Below are 24,566 nucleotides of genomic sequence, written 5' to 3'. Positions count from 1 at the left end.
GGTTCAGAAATGACTAATAGCTCTATGTGTTAGCTGCTGTGTGGGTGGGAGCTCCGTCGGCCTGCTGTTGTTCACCCTTTCAGTGTAAAAGACATTTGGCTACTGCAGACTTGAGGAGGGGGTGTGGTGTGCTGTATATATAGAGATTTCACCACGGCAACGCAATTCCAGCAAGTATCTAAATCAGTGAATGAATGATAATAAATGTTATTTTTGGGTATTTCTCCGTCACACATATCCTGCTGTTTAAACTGCCTATGTATACTTTTGGTGTGATTTTCAAAATAAAAATGAGCAGCATTATTACGTGCAAATATGTGACTGATAGGAGAAGAAAGAAAAACATATATATTTTTTTTTTTATTGAACATAAAACATGATAGCCACATCAGTGTGAGAGTCATACGCCTGTTTGTAGGGATTTCTGATGTAAGAAGTAAAACAAACTACTGGACTTATGGATTTTGCAATAATCTCAATTGAAAACACAACTGCAAAACAACCACACCTGCACACCCGAGATGCTTACATAACAAGCCAGGGTGCGTTTGCATCAGCTGATGACGACCCAAGGTGTAATTTTTCGTAACGAGCGAATCTAAATTAGGGAGGAAGAACGCTGTGTTGCTTTGACGTGCAACACAACTTGTTTCCTTTTTCCTCCTTTGACTCATACCACCCACTCTCAGTGCTCAGCAAGACTGGTTTGTCAGTAGTTGGTCTGTCAAGTCATACCTTCATAAATCACATTTGGAAGTGGAAAAAGTGTTTTGAAAGCTATCTTATGTTTTTATCTATGTTTTTATCTATGTTGTCACCTTTTTGTTTGTACGGCTCTCACTGCTCCACGCGAGTAAACCTGTTTTTCGTAACGACTGTTTTCATTATTAACGCGTCTACACTTCACTCCACCTACGAAGGAGAAGAAACAAAATCAAACACATATGCATTGTTATTTGGGTTTATTTAAAAAGTGATTTCATCCTGTAAAAGCACCACAGTTTTCTTACAACTCATGAATGTCAGAAGTTTTTTCCCCAGAATTCTAGCAAAACATCAAATTACATCCGTTCAGATTTGTCATCTTATATCACATCAAGAAGACTTAAGTCTTCAATGTGCTGACAATGTCTCTGGGTCATTTTCAATTAAGGAAATAACTTTAAACTCACAAACTGGAATGAGATGGTCAAGTTATGGTATTTGACAAATGCATTTTTAAATCTTCGCAAAACACGCAATATTTTAAATAGTTTGGGAACATTTTAGTCCGTAAAACAGACGCATGACGTCACTCGTCCAATTTTTTTCTGAATTTGACGATTTTAAAAATACGTCAACTTATGTCTGTATGAAGACATCGTAGAGAGAAAATGATCGACCTAATGGATTAAAGGAAGAGTTATTTGCTTCTTGCCCATGGATAGATGAGCAGATCAATAGCACTACTGTCCGTCTGGATAGCTTAGCTTAGCTTCAAGATGTGTATTTCCCAAAATGTTTAACTATTTCTGTAAGCCAAGACATTTTACCATTTCAGGTTGGTGGTTTCACTGGGCAGCTTCAAGGTTTTAAACGTGTTCAAATGTCTGACCGTGTGTTCACTCGATTGTATTTATACAAGACACTTGATAGACTTGCTCATGAAGGCAATTCTTCTGTACACACGTGTCCCCATGTTTATGATAATAAAACATGAAAACTGAAGGACTGGTGGCATTGGAGGCCAATTCTATTGATGCCATCCTATTCTTGATGTTTCTTTTTCTTTTTCTTGTCCTTTTTGGATTTCTTCTCTACCAGCTCCTCGTCCGTTATTACTACCACCTCTCTGTGTTTCTTCTTCTTTTTGGGAACAGCTTCAGATTCTACCTGATCCTCAGTCGGTCCACTTAGTAGCTCAGCTTCCTGACATTGATGTTTATGCTTCTTCTTGGACGGACGTAGCTCCTCACAGTTCTGCTCCGCACCAGAGCTGGAGCTACAGTTCTCATTTGGAGCGCCTTCGCTCTCCACCATTTTCCTCTTTTTCTTCTTTTTCCCAGCAGGCTCCTGCTGTTCGTCGTCACCGTCCTCGATTACGATGATAGTGGCAGCGGTGCACTTCTCTTCTACCACTTCGAGATCATCTGCTGACTTCTTGCTCTTCTTCTTCTTTTTCTTTTTGGGGATTTCTGAGTCGATGAGGATGGGAGCGGGTTCCTCAGGTGGACCCGATGTCTCGTTGGTATCCACTGAGGGGGATGGACTCTGGTCATGCCCACGAGCCTTCTTCAACTGAGCCATTCGCTGGGCAAAATACTCCTGCATGCTGAGAGTACTTTTCACAGTGTTGGTGATGGTCTCTGTGTCCAGTTTGAAGGCCGCGGGGGTAAAAGGCACCTCCGCCTCACCGGGAGAATCACTGCTGTTGCTCTCCTAGATCCCCCAAAAACACACACGAGAAGACAGTTAGGATTTAATGCTGCATTTAGAGGAATCTACACAGAAATAGACAAGAGACACAATGGTGGACCGAGCAGCTTAAGTGATCTTCAATCATCATGCAGATTACCGTGAGTGAAAAGAGCCCAAAATAGGATGTGGAAGTAACAATAGGTGTTAAAGGATCATCTTAAAAATAAGCATCGCTGGACCTAATTGTCACACATGACATTTATCATCATCTTCTTAAAACACAATGGAGCTCCGCGGATCCAGCTGTGTGTCCTTGCATAGTCAGCTCCTTAACGGGCCGTCTTGTTCTCGGACCAGAAACGCACCTTATTTAATAAATTAACCTTGGTTCCAATTCACATTGTGACACTACAGGACTGCTTTGAGGCCGCTGAAAAGATTTACACATATTCTAGTCCAGTCTGGACACCGTCTCGTCTCTCCAGCCTTTAGGCTCCATTATTAAACATGGACCTCTTTTCAACCGTGAGGTACAACATGATTTAGTTTTTAACTCTACAGCGGGGCCAATTTGTCACCTCACCCCTGCGACCTATTTGTCTTCATTTTCCTAATGGCCTACTCAATGCATAATGATTGGTCCAGAAGAATACAGGAGCTCCTCCTGAGAATCGCGCCAAACAATGCTCCGTGTATGGCCTTAGAGATGGTGAAACGGACGGCCTTTTTTCAAACCCTACAGATTGGAGATGGATTGAAGACGCCGCGTTGTGTCGAGTCATCTCATGGTTTTGGCCTTTAAGACTTTACATTCAGATTACACTTCTTTGACCCTTTAGCACTGATTGAGATGGACAAGTTAACTGATGGGCTGGAAAAACAATGTGGATGTAGATGCGAACAGGTCTTGTGGGACCTAAACAGACATGCGGAGTGATGTTACTAAATATGCACAGGGCTTCCTCATACACTGCATCTATAGTTGTTTTTTAAGATAACAAAAAGTCCTAACCAAGCCACCGGGGACTTCAGTGAAACCCTACACGCCATTAGTCTTAACCCACTAGATCTTCATAGTCAATATATTTTCCATAAAAGAAAGAAAAAAAAACACATTTGTGGCTAAATTTATTGATTGATGATTTGACCAACTATAGGGATGGATACAGAAGTCCCACAGTCATGAACGAAGGAGGGTAAATGACAAGGCAGGTGTTCAAAAGGTCTACAAAGTTTTTTCTGCCACCTCAGACCAGAAGAAGAAAGAATCCTAACTTCTAACAAGGGGGATAAGGCCCTTCAGGTGAGGTGTCATTAAACAAAACTTTCCATCTACCCAGAGAAAATCTATACTCCCTGTTACTGCACAATGGCATCCTCTCTGCTTGGGAGAGGGGAGATGGGGCTTAGAGCTGACAGCGCCAAACAACATGTAACTGGGATTTGGGAAGATGGCTGGGGGCCACTTTAGAACTGCCTGTGAAATTACTCTCGAGAGGGAGAGGGTGAATGAGCGAGGGGGGGAAAAAAAAGAAGGGAGGAGAGTGACTGAGAGAGTAACATCTCCTTCATCAGGACAAGTGGCTGGAACTTGGTCTGTGGTTCGTCCTTTAATGCCTGGGGATCTCCATTAGACCCTGATCCGACAGAAAAAAAAACATACATGCAGTATGGGTATAAACCAGATCCAGTCAGCATTACTGGTAGCCCTGGAGATCGTTTGCTGGCGAGTGTTTTGAGGGCAGCATGTTACTAAGAAACAACTCGACAGCAATGTTTGAGATCTTCTTTCCCCGTTTCTAGGTACGTGTTATTTTATAGCCTGTTATTATCGCTCAACATTTCTGTGTGAGTGCCATACCATAAAGGAATGAGACAAAACCCTCAGACCAGAAGAAACATTCATTATATAGTATCTTGATAAACACTCCATGATAAAAAAAAACAATACAAAACAAAAGTCAAACCATATAGCAATAAATAACTTCAGGAATTTATAATATAATATGAAAAAATGGAATTAATGTTTAACTTTCTTGAAGTCTGGGTAAAAAAAAACTGTTAATGAAATTGTATTTAATAAAATTAGGTGTAACATTTTTGACAAAATAGGTATATTTTCTAGTATAAAACACTGGAGGCATGTCAACTCAACTTTTTTTTTAAATCAACATCGGATTGGTTTACTGGATTAATTGTGGCGGACCATGAAGGCCAGAGGTAGAAGCTAAGCTAACCCAGCTGGGACCTAAGGCTTCTCCACTAATCAGCCTACCCGTCTGATGTTTGGTAGGAATATAAGATGGATGATATAAGACTTCAGGTTAACCCTGAAGTCTTATTTCGGGAAGTCAGTGAAGGTTGTGTCCACATCTTTACAGAGACCTGACTCCATCCTGGCATCCTGGATCAAGCAGCAGAACAGAGCGCAGGTCTCTGATGGGACGGAAGGAGGTGGACTGTGTTTACATCAGTGATGCTTGGTGCTCAAAGATAGTCCAAGTTGATGGACAACCTTTTCCTCATGCTGAATCTTTGGTGTTTACATGCCGGGCCATGTTATCTGGCCAGGGAATTGTTTTTTGTTGCTGCTGTTTGCATTCCTCCTGATGCAAATTCAAATACTACAGGAATGCAATTTCTGTTTTGTTTTCGTCTCGTTTCTCTTGTGTAGCGATGAGTATACGACTGAATTTCACTGTGTTGCACAGTGACCAAAAAAAGTCCTTAAATCACACGTGTACATTTAGAGCATATACGACATCTTGGCCATCTCACTGCTGCAGGTGCATGCTCGGGACTTCACCAGGTTTAAGTTTGAAATTTGAAAGGGGATAAAATAATTCAATCCGTGACTGTGCAAGTCTCAGCACAAGTTTTTCACAAGCACAAGTGAACACACACACACACACACACACACACACACACACACACACACACACACACACACACACACACACACACACACACACACACACACACACACACACACACACACACACACACACACACACACACACACACACACACACACACACACACACACACACACACACACACACACACACACAATGACAGGCACACTGGCAATTGAGCAGAAGAACCACTGATGCCATGTGTTTTAGGTTTTATAGGGATGACTCCAGCGCATCTTCGATTCACAAAAGTGTTCTCAAAAATGATGAAAAACTGTTTTACCGTCCAAATCCACAATATACGACTATATAGTTCAGTCTCATCACATGTTATGAAACAAATCTCAGATTTTTACTCACTGAACTGGTTAGGTGAAGCCCCGGTTACAAAAGACTAAAGCTTTAATATACAGTGCATCGTGAAGTACGTACAACTTTCTCAATGCCAGTGGTTTACATTTATTTTCTTGCACTGCTGATCCTCAACAAAAACAAAATTAAAAACTTTTTTCTTTTTTACAAAATTTTGATGAGTAACATTTATTCCCATTAATAGTAAAGGCACTTTCAACATAATTGTTCACGAAGGGACACAACTATATTTAATGATAAAAAACTGTTTACATGATTGCTGGGACTAAGGAATGATTGAAAACGCTACAACACAGTGGGGTTGGAGAACACACCTATATCCAGTCGTGTCTACTCCTCCTCCACCTCCTCCTCCTCCTCCTCCCGGACCCAGAACACCAGGAAAAGGATGCGCTCACTGCACTGTGTGCAGTTCTGAGATAAGGCTCCTTCGGCAGAGGAGCGGTCTGGCTGGCTATCGGGCCCTTCCTGCTCCGCTCCCTCCCCTGGCGGGGGCTGGGGCTGGGCAGGGAACACAGGGAGGGCCCGCAGAGGGTCCCAGAGAAAAGGAGAGGGTGGGAAGACATTCAACAGGCCACCTCCTTCAAGACACTCCAGTTCCATCTCTCCCTGCTAATGTAGCCGATGGAAAGCCAACGGTAAGACATGTGCCAAGGTGCCAATGTACCGAGGCCAGCATATTCAGGAGGAGAGTCCATCGAGCCAGCGTAGGGATGATGGAAAGGCTTCAGGAGTGCTTGTGAAACTTTTTTGACTCAACAAGATCGGTAGAGAAATTCAATCGACAACTCACTAGGTCTGAAACCTTCACGGAATCAGTAAATCTACTTTATGTGTACTTATTTCTAAAGAGAGAATAACATTCCTGAATAAATACCTTCAGGGACATCCTTATTAAATTTTTAGCCCCTGATCCCAATCCAAGGCATCAACAATTAAGTACTAGCATACATGAAAATAGGCTTTTCTTAGTAGTAAATCAGCTTTTTTGTGACAGCTGAACGCCTTTAAAAATGTCTCCCTTTAGTTGTTTCCTGTAGTGTTTTTATATATTCTGTTGCGGCGCCTGAAATCTAGCAAAATATAACAAATCATCTTTTTGACGCTCGCAGTCAGGGTGAATTTCATTAACTAAAACTGCTGGCTGTGTTTAATTTATTTAGAACGAACAATTTCACAGCTGGAGACGCGATGGGTCATAACAAAGGACTGGACTGTGCGTTGCCAACGGGGCCACAGTACACGCCTAATATTATAAGAGGGCAGATCATGATCATATTCTCCGTGTAAAATCACGTTATTGATCTCTGTGGATTTTAACTGTTGGACAAAATAAGGAATTTGAAGACATCCATCCAACTCATGATGATCAGTTGACATGACTTAATGGTTAGTTGCAGCCCTAATTCCAGGCATTGCCAATTTAGCCATTACTAATAACACTCCCTCCAATCGTTATCAGGAACACAGGTCCTGTAAAATTGGGTAGCAAAGCATTGGTATTGTAGCCACTGATTCTCCGCTGCAACGATAAAACCAATGAATGATTGCTTACAAAATGGGAGTAAACTGGACCATATAAGTAGGTTTTATGTACAGCAGCCCAACTGACACATACGACATAACATTTCAAGGTTAAACATTTAAGGGAAAGGTCAAATAATTAACCCGCCAGATTTAAAAGAGGTGTAAGTACTTGTTGAGAGGATTACAAACATTAATGATGCAAGACAAACCCCCTCAAGGTATGGGTATGAGGTTTAAAAATAAGAAAGAAATCATGAATAATGACGGGATAAATACTGAATGTGGAGATAATGTGCATCAGTCCGGGAAAATAAATATCTAAACTTCACGCAGAGGTGTAAAATTGAGAAATGCAAACTGATTCAATTAGTTATCTTGTTCTAAGTTTTATCATAACGTTTAATACATCTACATCTGACCAATCATCTTTTCAAAAAGGTATAAAGTCACTTTCTGGCTTACGTGTTAATTAGCAGTTGACAAAGCTGCGGTTGCCCATTTATTTTCTATAAAAACTGCCCGTTTGCATAACTTGCCGGTTTTCTTTCTCCAATAATTTCTAGCCAATATCGGTTGGGTCTGTAATTGCACGAGTGTGCCCTCATTGTCCTGCCACAATAATAAATTTGGCGATACTCAAGGTCTATGGATCAGGCCCTGATTAGCCAGCTGTCTCTCCCTGATGAGCACACAAGTCCAGCAGCCCATCCTTCATGAGCCTGACGTGGGCGGACAGAAAAACAGGTAGATGCGTTATTCCCGGATAAATAAGCCAACACTTCGGTTGGTCATCAATATTTTTTCCAAGTAACGTCACCGCCTCCAATGTGATCCTCATATTCCACATCCTTTACTGCAGAAATAACCTTTCCACAACGCGACACAGTTAAAAACTATAAAATGATGGACTGTAAGCACATTAAAACGCCACACATGGAAGCTTCCACCAAGCAATACTTTTGCTAAAGGCATACTTTCTCTGCGTAGTTAAGAGAAAACACACGGGTTTGAAAAATTGCACTTTGTGCGAGAACGTTTATCATAAGTAACAAATGAAGACAACATTATGCATGCAGCATGACTGCCCTGCGCTTGTTCAACACTGCAAACGCTTGCCGACAATGCCGCCCCCCCCTCAAGAGCACAGGGTACCCCTGCCCCAACCTCAGAGAGGGAAGATGCAGTGATTATTTTTCCAGGCTGTGATTTATTAGATTAAAGAGTCAGTGATTAAACGGTAGTCGGCGGCTGTAAACAGCCGAGAGGGCTGGAAATCTTTGGGCGGTTAGCTTCACCAGGCGGTAATTACCTTGGCCCCATGTATTCGAGCTTAGGCCTGTAACTAAGAGACGGACGCCCTCTTTTTCTTTTTTGTCCTGCGCTAATCTGTAAGTGTCAGCGAGCTGGCATGGCCAGGAGGGAGCAGTCCACAGAACTGCCAGTGAGGTAGGTGGTAAATGTGTGTGTGCGTCTTTGCAGCAGGGGGTGGAGTGAGGAAGGGGAGGGGGGGGGTCGCTTGGCGGGTCTTGATATTTTCGGCGGTAGAAGCAAAAGGGTCCGTCTACAAACATGCTCGAGTAAGGGAGAGCTTTTGCTTGAGGCAATTAGATGTTATCTGAGACTGAATTAGAGCTCTTCTGCTTCACAATGAGCTCAGCACCCTGCAAGAGTGCACAGGCCCATTCAAACGGTGCCAACCACACCGCGACAACACACGTTTACACCGGCAGACCCCTTTCAACAGATTGATGCCGAGGTTGACGGACAACTGAGCCAAAAACTCTAAAACAAAATCTCCGCTTTGTTGCTGTAATTCTATTTATATTGTCAATTATACAATGGACTGGAACATGTCAAATAATCTTGTTAGCAATCAAACTTGCAGTGCAGCATAGTTAATAACACAGTTTGATCATGATTTAGAGATTAAAATTTGAGGAATGGATGATAAAAAGCAGTAAAAAATAAAAAAAAGTCAAGCTGAAATAAAACCACCATCCTAGTTTGAAATGATTATAGGAACTAAAGATATGTTAATGATGCCCAGTCACTAATAATGTTGACGCACTTCTAAAATAACAATTCAACACAACCCAACACCTGTGAAACTCATTCTCCAGTTAAAGACATTTTCTGGAGAGACATTTTGCCTCTGCGCTGTCAGCAAAGTTTCACTGCTCGACTCCGCCCATCGGCTCCAGAGCGCCTTGCCGACGCATCTGCCAAACGCTCGAGGCCACAAGCCGCGCCGCCCCTGCCCCATATTCCTTAAGATGGTGGTATCGGGGGAGCCCCCGCTGACGTGCGATCCTTCATGTGGACGACGCGTGGGCAGGGAAAACTTGCAACAGGTGCCACCCGACGAGGCCGGATTCTCAGCCCTTTGTGCTCGAGCTGGAGTGGGAGTGGGAGAGGCCGCAGGGGTCATGCTGACCCGAGAGCAGGGTGAGACATACCGACTGTCTGACTGGAGGGTTCAGACGTCAAAACAAGCCCTGAACCACATTATGCTCAATCATTTTTTTTCTCCTTTTCCTGGCATTTCAGAATGAGCAAGAGGTCAATGTTACAATTTTGAGGTTTCTAATATTCTGTCAACTGTAAAACAATTCATTATAGATATGGATGTTATTTATGTATTGTACTGATTAAGAAAATTCTGTTTGCCGATTGCATTAAGCTACAGTTAAGTTAATAATAATCCTGGGGATTCAGCATAAAATCCACATGAGAAAGACTAAATGCAAAAACCGAAATATTGAAATCTAATTTTATTTTCTCCAAAATGTATTACAATTCAATTTGAATGTCAGTATCCAACATATGGCCATTTTACAATAATAATGTAATTTTTATTAGAAAAGCTTTAACATTAGGAAAAATAACAGTAAAAAAAAAAAAAAGATCACAAATTGAACAACTAACCCCAACACCACCAAAAAGGAAAAGTCGAAGCAAATGTAGGTGGAAAAATAAAACTATGGCTTGTTTCCACTTTTCATCCGAGCTGGCGGGTTTAAAAAATGACTAACTTTTGTTGATATATGAATCGGCGGGGAGTCTATTTATCAGCAGGCCCTCTGCGGTCGCCCGCTTGGGTCCCTCAAGTCACAAGCCGCGTCGCTCCCCTTTGACTGATTAATTAGCCAATCAGAGGACATTTTTCACTGGGCGGCAGAATGGTTTATTTCAGCTAATGCCGGGCTTTCGAGCTGAGGCCCGTTGGAGCCTCGTCGGCTCTTTCGGCCTGCCTGAGTGGCCGGGCAGAGGGGCAAGGGAGATAAATCAAGCCGGGCTGGCCCTCCATGTGGCTCCCCTAACTAAACCCCCTGAGGAGGGCACGGTGGTGTAGAAGGAGGAGGAAGGAGAGGGGGACACAGGACGGCCAGGGGCACTGCTCGCCCGCCGATAAGCACGGGGAGCACAGGGCTGCCAAAGTGCCTTCATTTAGAAGTGGCCGGGGCTTTTTGATATCTCGGCAGAGAGAGCCTGTCGTTTGTCATGCTGTGAGTAATTGTGTTGAGGGGCACAAGAGGAAGGAGGGGATGGAGGGGGCTCGCGAGCGTGGGATGGGTGATGGATAACAGAGAGCCGTGTAGATGGACAGGTGCTCCACCACCACTTGATAACCCTCACTGGTCAGGGAGTGTAAATAATGGTTTTAAGCATACATTTTCAGGTGGCTACACACAGTAGAGTGGAATGAGGTTGTGGAAATGTAATTCTATATTTATAACCGAGGTTATGGTTAGTGGTGTTGTTGACCTGGACAGAATTATATTGAGGTGTTTCCATTTTTTTTTTTTTTTTTTTCCTCTCTAATTACAAACATCATGGCCAGAATTCTAGGAGCACGTCTATAATATAATGCAGTCCAGCACAACACAAACTATATAAATGATTGAACATTATCATCAACTATGAATAGTGTAAATTAACCATGAGATGCTTGCTTAGGCTTGTTCCATTTGTCAGTTTAAACCTATTGAGAGGTCGGACGTTGACGTTGTTTTTAGGGGACACAGGTAGTCTTATTTGATCATTTTCTTTTTCCTCATGCATCTATGGCTGAATATCAAAGTCTCATTACATTTTAGTTTCAATTCCAAAAGACATTGTTATACAAAATACGGCATAAATGGAAAATTTTAAATATTTGAAAGTTAACTTCAAAATAGAAAGACGGACAGTTTTACTGTCAGCCTGGTAGCTTTATACCAAAACAGACAGCAGATCACGTGAAACTCAATAATGAATGAAACTGGCAACTTGTATAGAATCGATTAATATGAAGGGGTTAATAATCTGTCTCAATTTCTCATTTGGTTTATTCAACACATCCAGTGCTGCCTTTGACGAACAGGGGCATGTGGGACAGCCGAGTGTGTGTGCGTCTGTCTGTCTGCCTTTTAGAGCGTTGTGAGCAGCGATAAGAGGCAAGCAGGAAACATCACTATGGAGGAAGGAAAACCCCAGCAGTGGGGGAATGGTGGAAGGCAGACTGGAGGGACAACGCTGGGTGAAAAGCTGGAAGATTCATGAGCGAGAAGGAGAGCAATTCAGATTTGGTTTGGGTCTCCTGGCCTCCACTTGGATGCAGATATGTGATAATGCGACTGGTGCAGACACCTGCCAATTCACTCCACCACTAAACCGCCCCTAATATAGTCACGACTTAAGAACACAACACTTTTGGGTACTGAGATTCCTGCATGTGTGTGAATTGTAGAGCACGTTCTGCGCTGTAACAGTAATGGTGGAGTACTGTAAGCACAGATCGGGGTGCACCACGGGTCACTGTGGACACACTCACAGGAGATTCTGCACAATGCCTCGAGCTTGATTGGTCCATCACCCTCTTTACCTCTTCCCAGCAACCTCAGATGTTGCTGGGCTTCAACACAAGGCCTCATGGGATGCCATTGTAATTGTGTTCAGTGTTTTCGATATGGTCAATGGTATCCCTCCTGGCTGAAAAATAACAACCCATAACCAAACGATTAGGGAGAAAATGGTGGTGTGTATTGCTTGCATTTCCAATGTTAATCAGCGAGGGAGCAGCAGCCATTGTGATGTTATGGCTCGGCACCTGCACAGGAATAGAAAAGGTTTTTCCTCGTGCAATTTATGGATTTTAAGATGCCAATTTCTTCAAGCCAAATGCTTGAGATAAACAGAGGAAGCCAGCAAGAGGCTTTTCTGTGTCTCTGCATCCAAAAGCTACATTTGTCATTGTCCTTCTGGTTCTGTATGGAGTCAGCAGAAGTTGTGACACCAAAAAAAAAAAGTTTATTAAATGAAAATGTATTAATTCATAAGAAAATACAAAGTTTTGTCTACGTGTATCATGTCTTTGTAATGAAAATCTCAGTTTTTGTTAATGAAAAAATGAATAAATCTCCAAAAAAGTATTTACAAATCTTCAGGTGGGATTATTTTGGATTTTAAATATGCTAATACTTCTTTACTTACTCATTTAACATTATTTTATTTGTTGGTATTTTTAGTTCAGTGGGGCAGGTCACCACTAAATGTGGCTCCAGTACTGTAGACTTTCTGTTAGAAAGCTCTTTCTGGCAGCATGATTTGGAGTAATTGTATTATAAAGAGTGACAAAATATGTTGAGTGGGTTAAACTCAGGACTTTCACCCAGGAGAACAGGGTTTGAAGCCTGTGGAAATAGAAACCTATTTTTACACTTGATTTATAATTTAAATTCCTTATTATTTTGTTAGCTACAGATCTCGTCTCTGCCATGATATATGGACCCGATAAGAAAAACAGCAACAATGGTTATTCTGCCTCGGCATAAAGGTATTGCGGACTTCTGACATCTGGGTACAAATAGCATTTTCCCTTAAAAATATGTGTAACTGTCTTTAGGCAACTGCAAGTTCAATTAGCAAAAACAATTCAAAAGACAACATGCAGGTTAACTAAATACTGAGTTTTTGTGCCACCTGTCTGAGGCTGTTAACTACGCTTCAAAAGCAAGAGTGTCGGCATAATGCCAAATGGCAGTGACGTTTGAAGTGACCAACCACAAATGCCAAGAGCAAAAAGAGAACTTTTTTCTGCAAGTGTCATCACTTAAGATTTGTGCACACCTCATCCCAATTTTCGATTTGCCTTTAATAATGCCCGCTGGCATTTGTAGCTACCTGATGTGAGCGCTCCAAGACAGGTAGAGGAGTGCAAAGAGCAGAATAGGGGGTTAGAGTGCAAATCCCTTAACTGGATTTAGGTGCTCTGGCCGCCATCAGTGGCCTGTTGGCGGTGTTAAAACTGCATGATGGGACATGGATAATCTAGGGCCACAGGCTGCTCAGGAGCTGGACGCTGTAGAAGCACACGGGTCACATGATACTGCAGTGATGATGAGGCCTCAGCATCAGTGGTCACCCTTAATTACCAAGACAGAGGCAGATAAGCCCGAGCCACCTGGCCAGAAGTATCTCCTTCCCCATGCGAACTTGACATTGACTGGGTTAAGAAAGATCACAGGCCAGGATATATCTCAAGAGGAAGTAATAAAATACATTTCTGTATCAATATATTGGTCCACCCCTAAGATTGACTGGATCTAATGACTATAATCTCAAATCAGTCAATAATTTGAGCACAGAAATCATTTAATCTAACATGAAGGTTTTTTTTAAATCATGCTTTAAATCACAACAATTACATTGTTTGTTTCATGCCGTTTATAGTTAGTATGTTTTGTGTTTCTGCATGTCCATGTTGGATTGATTCCATCTTTTTTGGTGATTATTTGGGTGTTTTATGTGTAGGTTGTTTTGTGACAGAAATGAAACCAAGCCAATGGGCAGTGTGGAGTGTTTTTGGATAGGATTAAAAAAAATGTTAATCTTTTAATAAAACAATGACAAAAAAGGAGATATTTTAAATGGAAATTTGGGGGAAAAAAACATTTTAATTGTGGATAATGTTATTAAAAATATGGACTCTGGATGCCTCTTACCTGCTCTTGTTGTTTGGCAGAATTTCCTCTCTTCCCAAAGATACAGTTAAGATCTGTTTCACTACGGGAGGACAAGTCTTTTCCTATAAAAGGGGGGAAACACAAAAACATATTTTCAAAATCACACAGTAATGTTGAACTCAGCTTGGCTCTATTATTAAGGCATACAGAAACAAAAGGCGATTTAAAACAGGATAAAATGTCACAGAAATTGCCATTCTGCAAATCAAAAAAACTAAATTAGGTGTTTACTTTTGTTAAGGTACCAAAAGGTGATCAGAAATGCTCCTTTGCTCACAATCCCAACAAACACCAACAAAATAAATAAATACATTTAAAATGCAGACATCTAAAGGGCACCTGTAATGGTTGCAGTTGAAAGTGTGTGTGTGTGTGTGTGTGTGTGTGTTGGGGGAGGCGCTATCTTGAGCAAAGAAAGGGGAGGTTAGCGTGGTTTACTTCTTGCTCAAGGGATAAAACGCCAAAGAAAAATAAACCAACGACAAGGTCTGCCACGCCAGGCCTCCGGATTCCAATTTTCAAGCCGGGCCTCAAAGACTCCTGGAGCACACAGTCGCCTGTCTCAAGCCGGGTCCTGTTCGTACAGCTGCATCCTCTTCCTTCAGCGGGGCTCTGATAACATTCGGTTATTTATTGCTTTTAAACCTCTATCTCCCCTACTTTGGAAGTCAGTGCACATGCAGGTCTAAGAAGTAAAACCAAGAAAGTATGTTGAAAACTAAAATAAATGTGTGTGTGTGTGTGGGGGGGGGGGGGATCTGTGGTGTTTGTCAGGTGTTGAACTCGGGTCAAAACGTAAAATTATGCCCAATCTGACCTCTCTGCTGTTCGAGTGAGGAAGTGCCTGTCAAAATTCTCAGGCTGCAAATAACAAGTTTCTGATAATAAAGGAGCTTAAACGTTCAAGAGGTGGCTGAATGCCATTACGCAGGATGTAGCGTTGGCGCTGCTGTCGTGCAGTGGAAAGTGTTAGTGGATACACGCTGGTTTCCAAGGACACCGTTGAAATGGCAACAACCGTCAGATAACTAGTCAAACCAGACCACCAGATCACCGAGGATCTAATGAGACACGCAAAGAATGTTTTCCTTGTGTCACCATTTATTACTAACTAGCATAACTGAAAGCCTAAACCAACCCCTTAGCCTTTCAGCTCGATGATATTTAGTTTATATGGTCTGACCTTTCAGATCACAGACTCTGGCTGAAATGCTGAAAACGTTTGTTTTTGTTAGAAAAGGACCTGCGATAAAGCAATGGATGGAGAGCTGTAGTTAAAATTCTGCATCAACCACTCGCGCTGCCGTGACAGGTGATAGATGGAGGTAGCAATTAAAACTGGGTTACTGGTTTATGCTGTGGGCCGCAGACCTTAGCAGCGGAGATTTTGGTGCCTTTCCCCACAAACAAAGGCCATCAATCCTCAGAGCTGGCAGTGAGGGAAGCAGCCTGAACAGGATATCAATAAAAAAGCAGGAGAGAGTAAGGAAGAGGCTACGGAGAGGGAGATGTTGGGAAGGGGCTTCTGTGGATGGATGCTTTTTTCCCCCAGAATTCATATCAAATAAACAAAAAATAAATGAGACAAGACTACTATTTAAGAAGCAATGCATTGAATTTAGTAAACTCTTATAGACTAGGCAGAACATAAAGGTCATCTCTTACGTCGTTTATGACTGGACATGGAATCACGTTTTTAAGTGGGAGATTAAAACGGTTGACCTCTGTTCATCTAGAACTACGAGTTGTGCCTGACTCTTTCAACTTCTCATGTAACGAGCTTAGCAACACTAAATCTATTACCAAGCCTTAAGTTGGCAACAGCTTCACAGGGAGGGAAAGCAGGCATCAGAGAATGCAGTGGAGGCATGCAAACAGGCGTGACTGGTTATATGTTGCCAGGTAACCTTTTTGGTTGTCCGTGCCAATCCTCGCCACAAATTGGGCAAAGAATGGCAACCGAAGGAAATGAAAAAATACAGAGAGAACTTAATTTGTTTACATTGCTTGTAAGTGTGTCTAATAACTGCAGGAGGACCATACATATTTCCTGGATAAAAAAAACTTTAATTTCAAGACTGACAGTTTCAGTCAGACTGTAGTGACAGTTTATTCCTGTCAGACCACTTAAAGAAGGCGGAGCACTCTAATCGAGTTATGAATCGTTGGACAAACAAGTAGGCCAAGCGTCCCTTCTGTTGCGCGACAACGGTTGCCGACTCTTTCGTGTAGAAACAACCGAAAGTGGTGTTATGTTACTTAAGACTTGTTTAAGATTAAATTCCAGTTCCCACCTGCCTCTCCCCTAAACCGCCTCCTGCTCTGCAGTGTCAAGTGCTACCTGCTCTTTAGCTTCCTCCGTATTTTATAAGCAGCTGGTGCTGATAATGGAAGGACTCTATTAGAATTTAAAGTCCTGCAAACTTTATTAGTTGATGTCATTAAATGTCACGTGATAAACAATAGACAAATGTGGTTGTCCAAAAGACAAAAACACTTCGGCAAGGTATTGTTTTCTGTGCTTCTCATCGGGTCAATGAGGCTGTTGGGGGATATTTAGAGATGGTCTGGATATATTCATAATCAAAGCAGCAATCGGATGCAGACTCACAATCTGGGATACCAACTGTGGCAAAGGTGCCTCTGCACGAGTTAGAAAAGTTTCAACTTGAGAAAAATGTGCAGTTATACCAAAGTGTATGACTTCAATAAAGTATGTATAGATTGTGAGGGTCAAAAGAAAAAAAAAGAACATCGGGAGTAAAATCATCACACCCTTAAAAGTCCCTGCTTTATGTCTTAAGTGTGTATGTTGCATCTGATCCACCGGGACAAAGTCTTTTTCTGGCTGTTGCCAAATTAAGCTCACAAAAACAGGGTGAGAGGGTCTGGGGAAGAGACTGAGGCCACATTTTATCTGGCAGGGTCATCTATTGGGTCACGCAGCCTCTGGGAGGTGTTGTTTTGGGGGGGGGCCAGTAAATGGACATGCCAGATGCCCCAAACAGGAAACAGGAAGTTGCTATTGAATGACGTAAAATATAAAAGGCCCTTCCAGGTGAGGCAAAAGTTGTTGCTGACCTGATGAGGCACATTTGAAGCCAATAACAAAGACGATTATAGAGTAATTACTTTAACACATAATATTTGATGAGCTTGCACTTCCTTCTTGTCAAGACAACTTTGAGAATTACTGTAATAAAAAGCACTTATATTATTTAATATAAGCTACGCATTGCGAGTCCAACATCAAAACACCATTACTAATGAATACCCGGACAATCTTATTAAGAAATTGTGCTTCCAGTCAGTCAACTATGCTCCATTAAGCAAAGCAGCTCAGCAGTAAAATATGGACTAGGGGTTATTTAATTCTGTCTTCAGTGGTCCTGAACACCAAATTCCTCCTCGTCCGTATCTGTGTACTGGCCTTGACCAGCAAATTTTGACTTCCTGACATGTGAAGGAGTAATGAAAGTAAAAGGAAGGGTTATTAATAACCTCCCCTTGCACTGACCGGGCCAAGTGACCCAGCACAACCTGACAGAGCTCTGATCAGCATCTGTGGTCTGAGCCAAGTGCACAAGGCTCAACGAGGGGTTATGGAGGCTTTCTGTCCGTCTGGGTGGATTGTATGAAAGGTGAAAATCTAAGAGTGGAGCCACACACTTGAGATGTTGTGTGCATTGATTTAAATGCTGTGCTTAAATCGGTACATGGTTTCCCTAAAACAATTTTCTCTAAAAACACATGCATTTTCAGAGAAGAATTTCTGCTACATAATGAACAGTTCATTAAACACAAAGAAAAAGAAGAAACAAATGTTGAGAATGAGAAAAAAAAATAACACAAAGAGCAAATAATGTGTACAAATAGCATGCTCTCAAGCTACGCTTATCCCTCTGATCTCTGTCTGCTGCTGTAAAGACCTGCTGGATGCCAAAAGACAAACCCACCTTTAGTGAACTTCATGTAATGGACCCTCTTTCTGGAGGTCTTGGACTTCTCTTCCAAGCTGAATCCCTTTGGCTCCTCTGGTGTTGGGGTTTCTATTGACAAAAATTACAAGAATAATATACTCAAGGAGTAGTTGCACATTTAAGATGTTCAGCACAAATGCTTAACCATCTTAGATTAAACAGTTATGCACTTTCCCACATATTCAAGAAGAGTGATATTGAAGATGTTCATTTTTACAGTAACTGCATTCAAATGTATTTCTCCCTTAAATGTTGCAGTGCAGCACCCTCTACTGTCCAAAACATGGAACAAACTAACCCAAATAGCTGCAGAGCAATTTGGTGTCATAGTGTAGTTTTGAATATTTTATTTCTATTAAATGTAACTGGTAAAATGGTTTGTGAAGAACAACATTACACAGTACCATCCTATGAAGTTGGCCATCCCCAATAAGTGCTCAACCTGTTTGTATAAACCCATTTTGATGGTGTTTGTACATACCAGCCGGGCTTTTTTGACCATGGCAGTTGTTCAGTTGAGCAAGGAGGTCATTGAAATCATCTTGGTGGGCGATCCAGTTATCCTGCAAACAAACCAGATGTCAACACAGTTGACAGCATATCTTTATAGGGTTTTAAGACAATTTAAATTGTATTAATATGGACTTTCTGCCAGTTTATTAGGTACACCTAGCTAAAAACGAATGCAGTCTAATACAACAGTACTGGCATAAATCAATCCTTCATGAAGATTATTAGATTGTAAACAACTTTTTAGAGAAACTCTGTATAATGCAAAGTAATACTATGGTGCTTAATCAGGTATTAAGAGGAAAGTAGTGGTATTGGTGAAGCAAGACTAGCTTTCATATCTGTACTGAATTAAAAATGGTGAAAAATGAACCAACTAACAACAACATTTTTTAAATCACAAAAGGTTAAATGTGCTCACCTCATGGCTGGCGTTGGTTCCAAGACCAAGGTGGTCGTTTTTAACTTTAACTTTGATATTGTCAGTGGAGCCTTGCTCGCTTCTGCCCAGGCCCTTAACACGAAAAGAGAGGACATAACATATGACACAGATGTTCACCAACTCATCCACTCACTGCCAAGTGTCTTGAGAAAGAAACTGCCGTTGACCCGACCAGGAAGTTCCAGCTCACCTTGCCCTTGGACCAGCCCATTCGCTCCATCATCTTCTGGCCGAATTTGGAGTCATCTTTGCTCCAGTTGCTGTTCCTTGGGTCAACAGACCACTTCTGTTTTCTCCGGGCTGGATAGAGAGCAGCAACGTCATTACATTACATCCAACAAGACATTACATGACGAGCAAGCGGGCTAGACCTCACGTCCCCCCCCCCCCCCACACACACACACACACACTTATTGATTATATAATTGGTTTATAGACAGTGGTACACATCAGATGCAACAGCTGTGATAGTGTCCAGTACCGTTTATCATTTAAATACACAGTACACATTTTGGAACATGATCGATCGTAGTCAATAAACCAGGTTTTGGCCGAGATTAGGAGGTGTCACGTGCATGTAAACACACTGGTCACCTACTGTCCAACCATGCTTTTAAAGAACAACATAGCAACACGTTTATTAGACAGAGAACAGACCAAAACACACAGATGTTTGCCCATAAAGGACTCTACGTTTAGCTAAGCTAAGCTAAGCTACTGACAAGTTACTGCAGATGCAGTAACAAGTTAAAACACGTGTTTACACTGACTGCTGTAGTAATGCTAATGCTAACGTGAGCTACCCGAAGAGTTTAACAAGTACGAAATACCGAAAACTTTCTGGGGAAAAAACCTCGCGACAGCTGTCGGCGGTGGTTTTTATCGAATACAAAAACACAAAAAACATGCCGTTACATTGAAAGTAAAAGTGAAATAGCCGTCAAAACTGTAGAAGAATTGTACATACGCTCAGCTAGCATGGACATCCTGGGGTCCTTAAACAGTTTGACGTAACTCACGTAGGTGTCCCAGAACATGCCTGAAGACAATATATGACCACGCTGTTTTTTGTGTAAACATATCCTGACAAAAGTATTTCCCGTGTGTCGTATTTCAATTAAATATATTCTATCATTCATTCTATTGTATCAACAATTTATATTATTGTTTTTTCATTAGTATCACTGCTAATGGTTATGTTCGCCAACAGAGAGCGCCACATGCACAGCATAAAAACATGCCACGTGTGCTGGGTCACCCAGGTTCAAGGAACCAAAACCACAGCCCAATAATATTATATATAGGCTGTATCATATTGAAAAATAGAATCATAGTATTCACCATGAACGTCATTACAATTGTATGTGAAAGACAAGCGGGCCAATCACAACATATAGGCTACAAAACGTTGCTGGAGAAAAAATGCAGACTCAAAATATGTATTGACTGCATATATATCTTCCAATAATATCAACAAAGCATTGCTTAATGTTGTGTTGCAGACAATGTCATAATGTTTCTACTGAAGTACGTTTCAGCAGTTTTTTTGGCATATGGCTGCTTCTTCTAGGCCTACTGACAGAAATAACAACTACAAGTTATAATGAATAGCTCAGTACAAGGCAGAGATTGAAGAACCTGCTTAAAATGATGGGAACAAAGAAATAGATGATAGATGAAATAGTCCTCACTTACAGCTGTTGATGATGTTGATGCCTTGGGCTTTTTTCAGCTTCCGTTTATTAACCGATGAAAACTTAAACTGTAAAAGTGAGTGTCCTTGAGCTACGTGTGGGTTATGAAAGCTTCCTGGACATTAATAAGCCCTATCAATACAGAAAACTTTAGTTGCCAATGTTAAAATGTTTCCTGTGCCTAAGCAAACTCTGCATGGAAATAATATTTATCTATGCTAAAAATCCCCGCCAAGATATTTGCTTTTTACCAAAGTTACCTTCAAAATGTGGTTTCTAAAGAAGGAGCCATTGTTCAACAGGTTTATGTCACTTAGGAAATTATTTTTTTCCCTGGGCATTCTTAAAGAGAAAATACAGTGTCAAAAGAAGGTTAAAAAGTGATTAAAGAGTGCAAAACAGTTTGCTTCACGATATCAGCAGGGACACATTGACAAATCAAAAACTGAACAAACATTACAGTACAGCAAATAATGTGCCAACCTGCAACACTCTGAATCAGCATGTCAACCGGATATATCGACTGTACTTTTAATCTCCGGCAGGAGGATTATGCTCACGTGTGTGCATGTGTGAGTGTGCAACCCTGTGTCTGTCCACGGCTAATCTTGCATAATGCTAAAGCAAACCACATAATATTTTGTGTGGTCAATTACGGCTGCATTCTAAAGGATCTTTTACGGTTGTTGTTACTGAAAACACCTTTATATGCTTGTTTTAAACTGCCACTGAATGAGTCCTCACTCTGTTAACCGGCCCCTTTTTGTTTTTTTCAAGATTTTACAAAATATCTTACATAACGACTGCTAGTCTGCATACATCGCTACACTGTCTTGAGTTTGAATGAAGGTTTATGACACTTTATAGCCGTATGAGTGTCTTGACAGGAGGTTAGCCAAATGTAGCTTGTATTCATTTAATTGCATAAAACACCTGTGGCTGTTGCAGACACACCTCCTAGTTATTTCTTTAATCAACAAATTTAGAAATAAAACAATCACTTAAATGATATTGAATATGTGAAATCCCTTATTCTTGATTTTTTTTTGTTGCCTATGTTCTACCTAAACATTTTGTTTTTTGGTTTGGAGTTTCAGCACTTAAATTGAGATGCTGTGCTTCCAAACACATCTTGAAAGTGTATCCCCTTTGAAATTAAACTGTTAAATGATAATGATTAGCATACAGTTAAACCATGCACTCTATAAGGTCAGATACAGATCTTGCATGCCACAGAACATTCTCCTGATTGCACGTCTTGACTGTTAAAATGAAGATCACCCTGTTGGTTTGTTTCTATAATGGTCATGGCTGAGTATTTTGAAGCTCTAATCTGACCCCAAATCTGTGGTTAAAATTACCGCGTCAAGCACGGGATTAAGGTGAGGTTGTGTAACTGTGCTGGAAGCCTGATCGGTGACAGAAGATACTGTCAATCTGACAGTGTGCTACAAAGAAGCCAACATCTCATCGTACTTGACAGTATCACTGCGGCCGATCTTGCTTTCTTGTTGTTTCTATTCTTCTTCTTCTTCCTCTTCCGACCAGCCTTGAAAGAGTTATCTGTATGTTACAGCCATTATACCCTGACGCATTGTAAAGGTCAGATAAGGTCAAAAACATAATTCGACGTTTCTAGTTCACTCATGGATCACTGGGTTTGTGCTCATAAATGTGGCCGTTATCCATATGTAAAAATGGATTTTCTGACCATCATAGTATCGGCCCTGCTCCAGTTATCTGGAGAGAAAAGGCCATTAAAATGGTTTGCAGATCCACATTAACAATTTAAGCAATCCGTAATAAGTGCTAAAAGGGAAATCTGGGAAACTTTGTCACACTAAGACTGTACTGTTTTGACTGGGATGAATGAAAGTCTTTAACTCTAAAGGAGTGAGATACTGTAGGTCTTTATGTTTCTCTTGAGGCTCGAGGGTGAGAGGAAGGTGGTGGCGGGGTCTTGGGCTCCATTTCCATGGCAACAGGTCTTCGTGTGGAATAACAGCTGTGGCACAGAGTGTTATGGCGTTTCTGGCCCACTGCCCAGCCTTTTCCCTCCCCCGGCCGTCTTTATGTCTCGTCCTTCACGTTCTGCCCCACGGCCAAACGTAAGCTGTTGCACACTCTCTGAATCTTATTACAGCATGACGAACAAAACACGGGGGGCCCAGGCGACCGAGGAAGCCTCCTGATTGGCCGGTGGAAGGCGGGCCTGCAAGTGTGTGTACACACCCATGGCAGACTGTGTTACATAACAGGTAAGGTTTCCCTCTTACTCGCTAGAGAACAAGAAGGAGAAAGTGAAGGTCCCCCCCCCCCCCCCTCCCTGTCACATGGCTCTTTGTTTCAAAACACACCCCCACCCTCCCCCCCATTGGAAAGCTTCATCCACAAGGCCGGCATGTTCACATTCACATCCAGGCATGCAAAACAAAATTTGCATGTTGGAATGTGTAGCTCATGTCTTGTGCATGTTTAAATTACCTCCAGTGGAGTCAACATATGTTGATTTTCCAGACTAGTCTCACTTCTTTAAGGCGGTTTCACCCGCAGGCCAAAGAAAAAGAGACATTTTTCCCTAAATAAGACGTTGGAACCATTGCAAAACAGCAAATATTGATTTTTTTCACTTGCAATTCCACATTGCTGCCAAGCGCCTGAAGGTGGACAAACTACATTCTTTCATATGAGGGAGTCTTATATAAAAAGGGACATTAACAATTCAAATGGTTAAATTACCATCATAAGCACACTGCTCGGTTCCCTGTTCATTGTCTCATCTTTCTTTGTGTTATGAATGCTACGATTAACAAAAGACTACACACAAAAAAACTCCCAACAAAACATGTTTCCATTGCTTTCAAGGACCAGTTTTGTAGTCATGCCAGTAAGTATTAAGGTCATTTGGAGTCCATTTCCATGAGGTGATAACATTCTTTTGTCTTCTCCACAAGCTGCAAACTCTATATGTATTTGCAGAACTTGGGGATGGATTTTTTTGAGGTTTGTCAAAAATCTGTGATGAGAAAACGGAGCACACCTGCTGTTTTATTGTATTGAGATCACAGTTTGGTTGAAATGACATGCTGTGTCCTCTTCAGTCTAAAGGTTTCACCATCAAGACTGATTGAAAAAAGCGCCACACCTTACTTAACATTCGAATTCAGCTGGCAGCCCGTCCCCCTCTGGGCTCCTTTGTCTCTGCAAAACAACTGCAAAACCAAACACAACAAGGTCACCCGGAGCCGTTCCAATTACTGACACGGAGAAATTGAAGAAAGGCTATCAAGCGTATAGTGAAGGACATTGCTGTCCTCAGGGTAACAGTTTATGATCCCATTCGAGGAAGAAAATACAGCAGCTTCAGTTCACTGAATGTATTGATGTGCTGAGGTGGACACTTTTCTCCTCTGGGTTCGTTTTTTTGACTATACGATGGCTTAAATATCAATATGCTTGCAATATTAACAATAAGGACCCCCTAATAAATCATTTTCATTGTATCAATACACATTATATAATTTTAAATCTGCAATGACATTCAGAATGAAGAAGAATATCACCATGACAGAATTATGGGTGCAGCCGCTCAATGATTACGGGCCAACTGTGAAAAAATAAAAATGCACCGAGAAAGACGAGCAAAGCGGGTTCACGTTGGGTTAAAAACGCTCCTGGAGGCAGAATGTTCTCTTACATACCTTCATATGTACATCCCGACTCTT

The 24,566-nt window shown here is 41.5% G+C and overlaps 1 protein-coding gene across 1 annotated transcript; it reads right to left on the bottom strand.

Annotated features, from left to right (window-relative positions):
- Positions 1-955: 955 nt before the first annotated feature.
- Positions 956-20,189, bottom strand: pinx1 (PIN2 (TERF1) interacting telomerase inhibitor 1). The gene is made up of 7 exons (XM_084031333.1): positions 20,115-20,189; positions 19,338-19,447; positions 19,127-19,219; positions 18,677-18,758; positions 18,172-18,264; positions 14,195-14,277; positions 956-2,418 (listed from the first exon to the last, which is right to left on the bottom strand). The coding sequence occupies exons 1-7, from the start codon at positions 20,182-20,184 to the stop codon at positions 1,747-1,749; spliced, it is 1,203 nt and encodes a 400-aa protein (XP_083887459.1). The 5' UTR covers positions 20,185-20,189; the 3' UTR covers positions 956-1,746.
- Positions 20,190-24,566: the final 4,377 nt, after the last annotated feature.

This window comes from Eutrigla gurnardus (assembly GCF_963514095.1).
Source record: "Eutrigla gurnardus genome assembly, chromosome: 16".
NCBI lineage: Eukaryota > Metazoa > Chordata > Actinopteri > Perciformes > Triglidae > Eutrigla > Eutrigla gurnardus.
The sequence above is the reverse complement of the archived record's forward strand: the minus strand, read 5'-3'. Positions and strand labels throughout refer to the sequence as shown.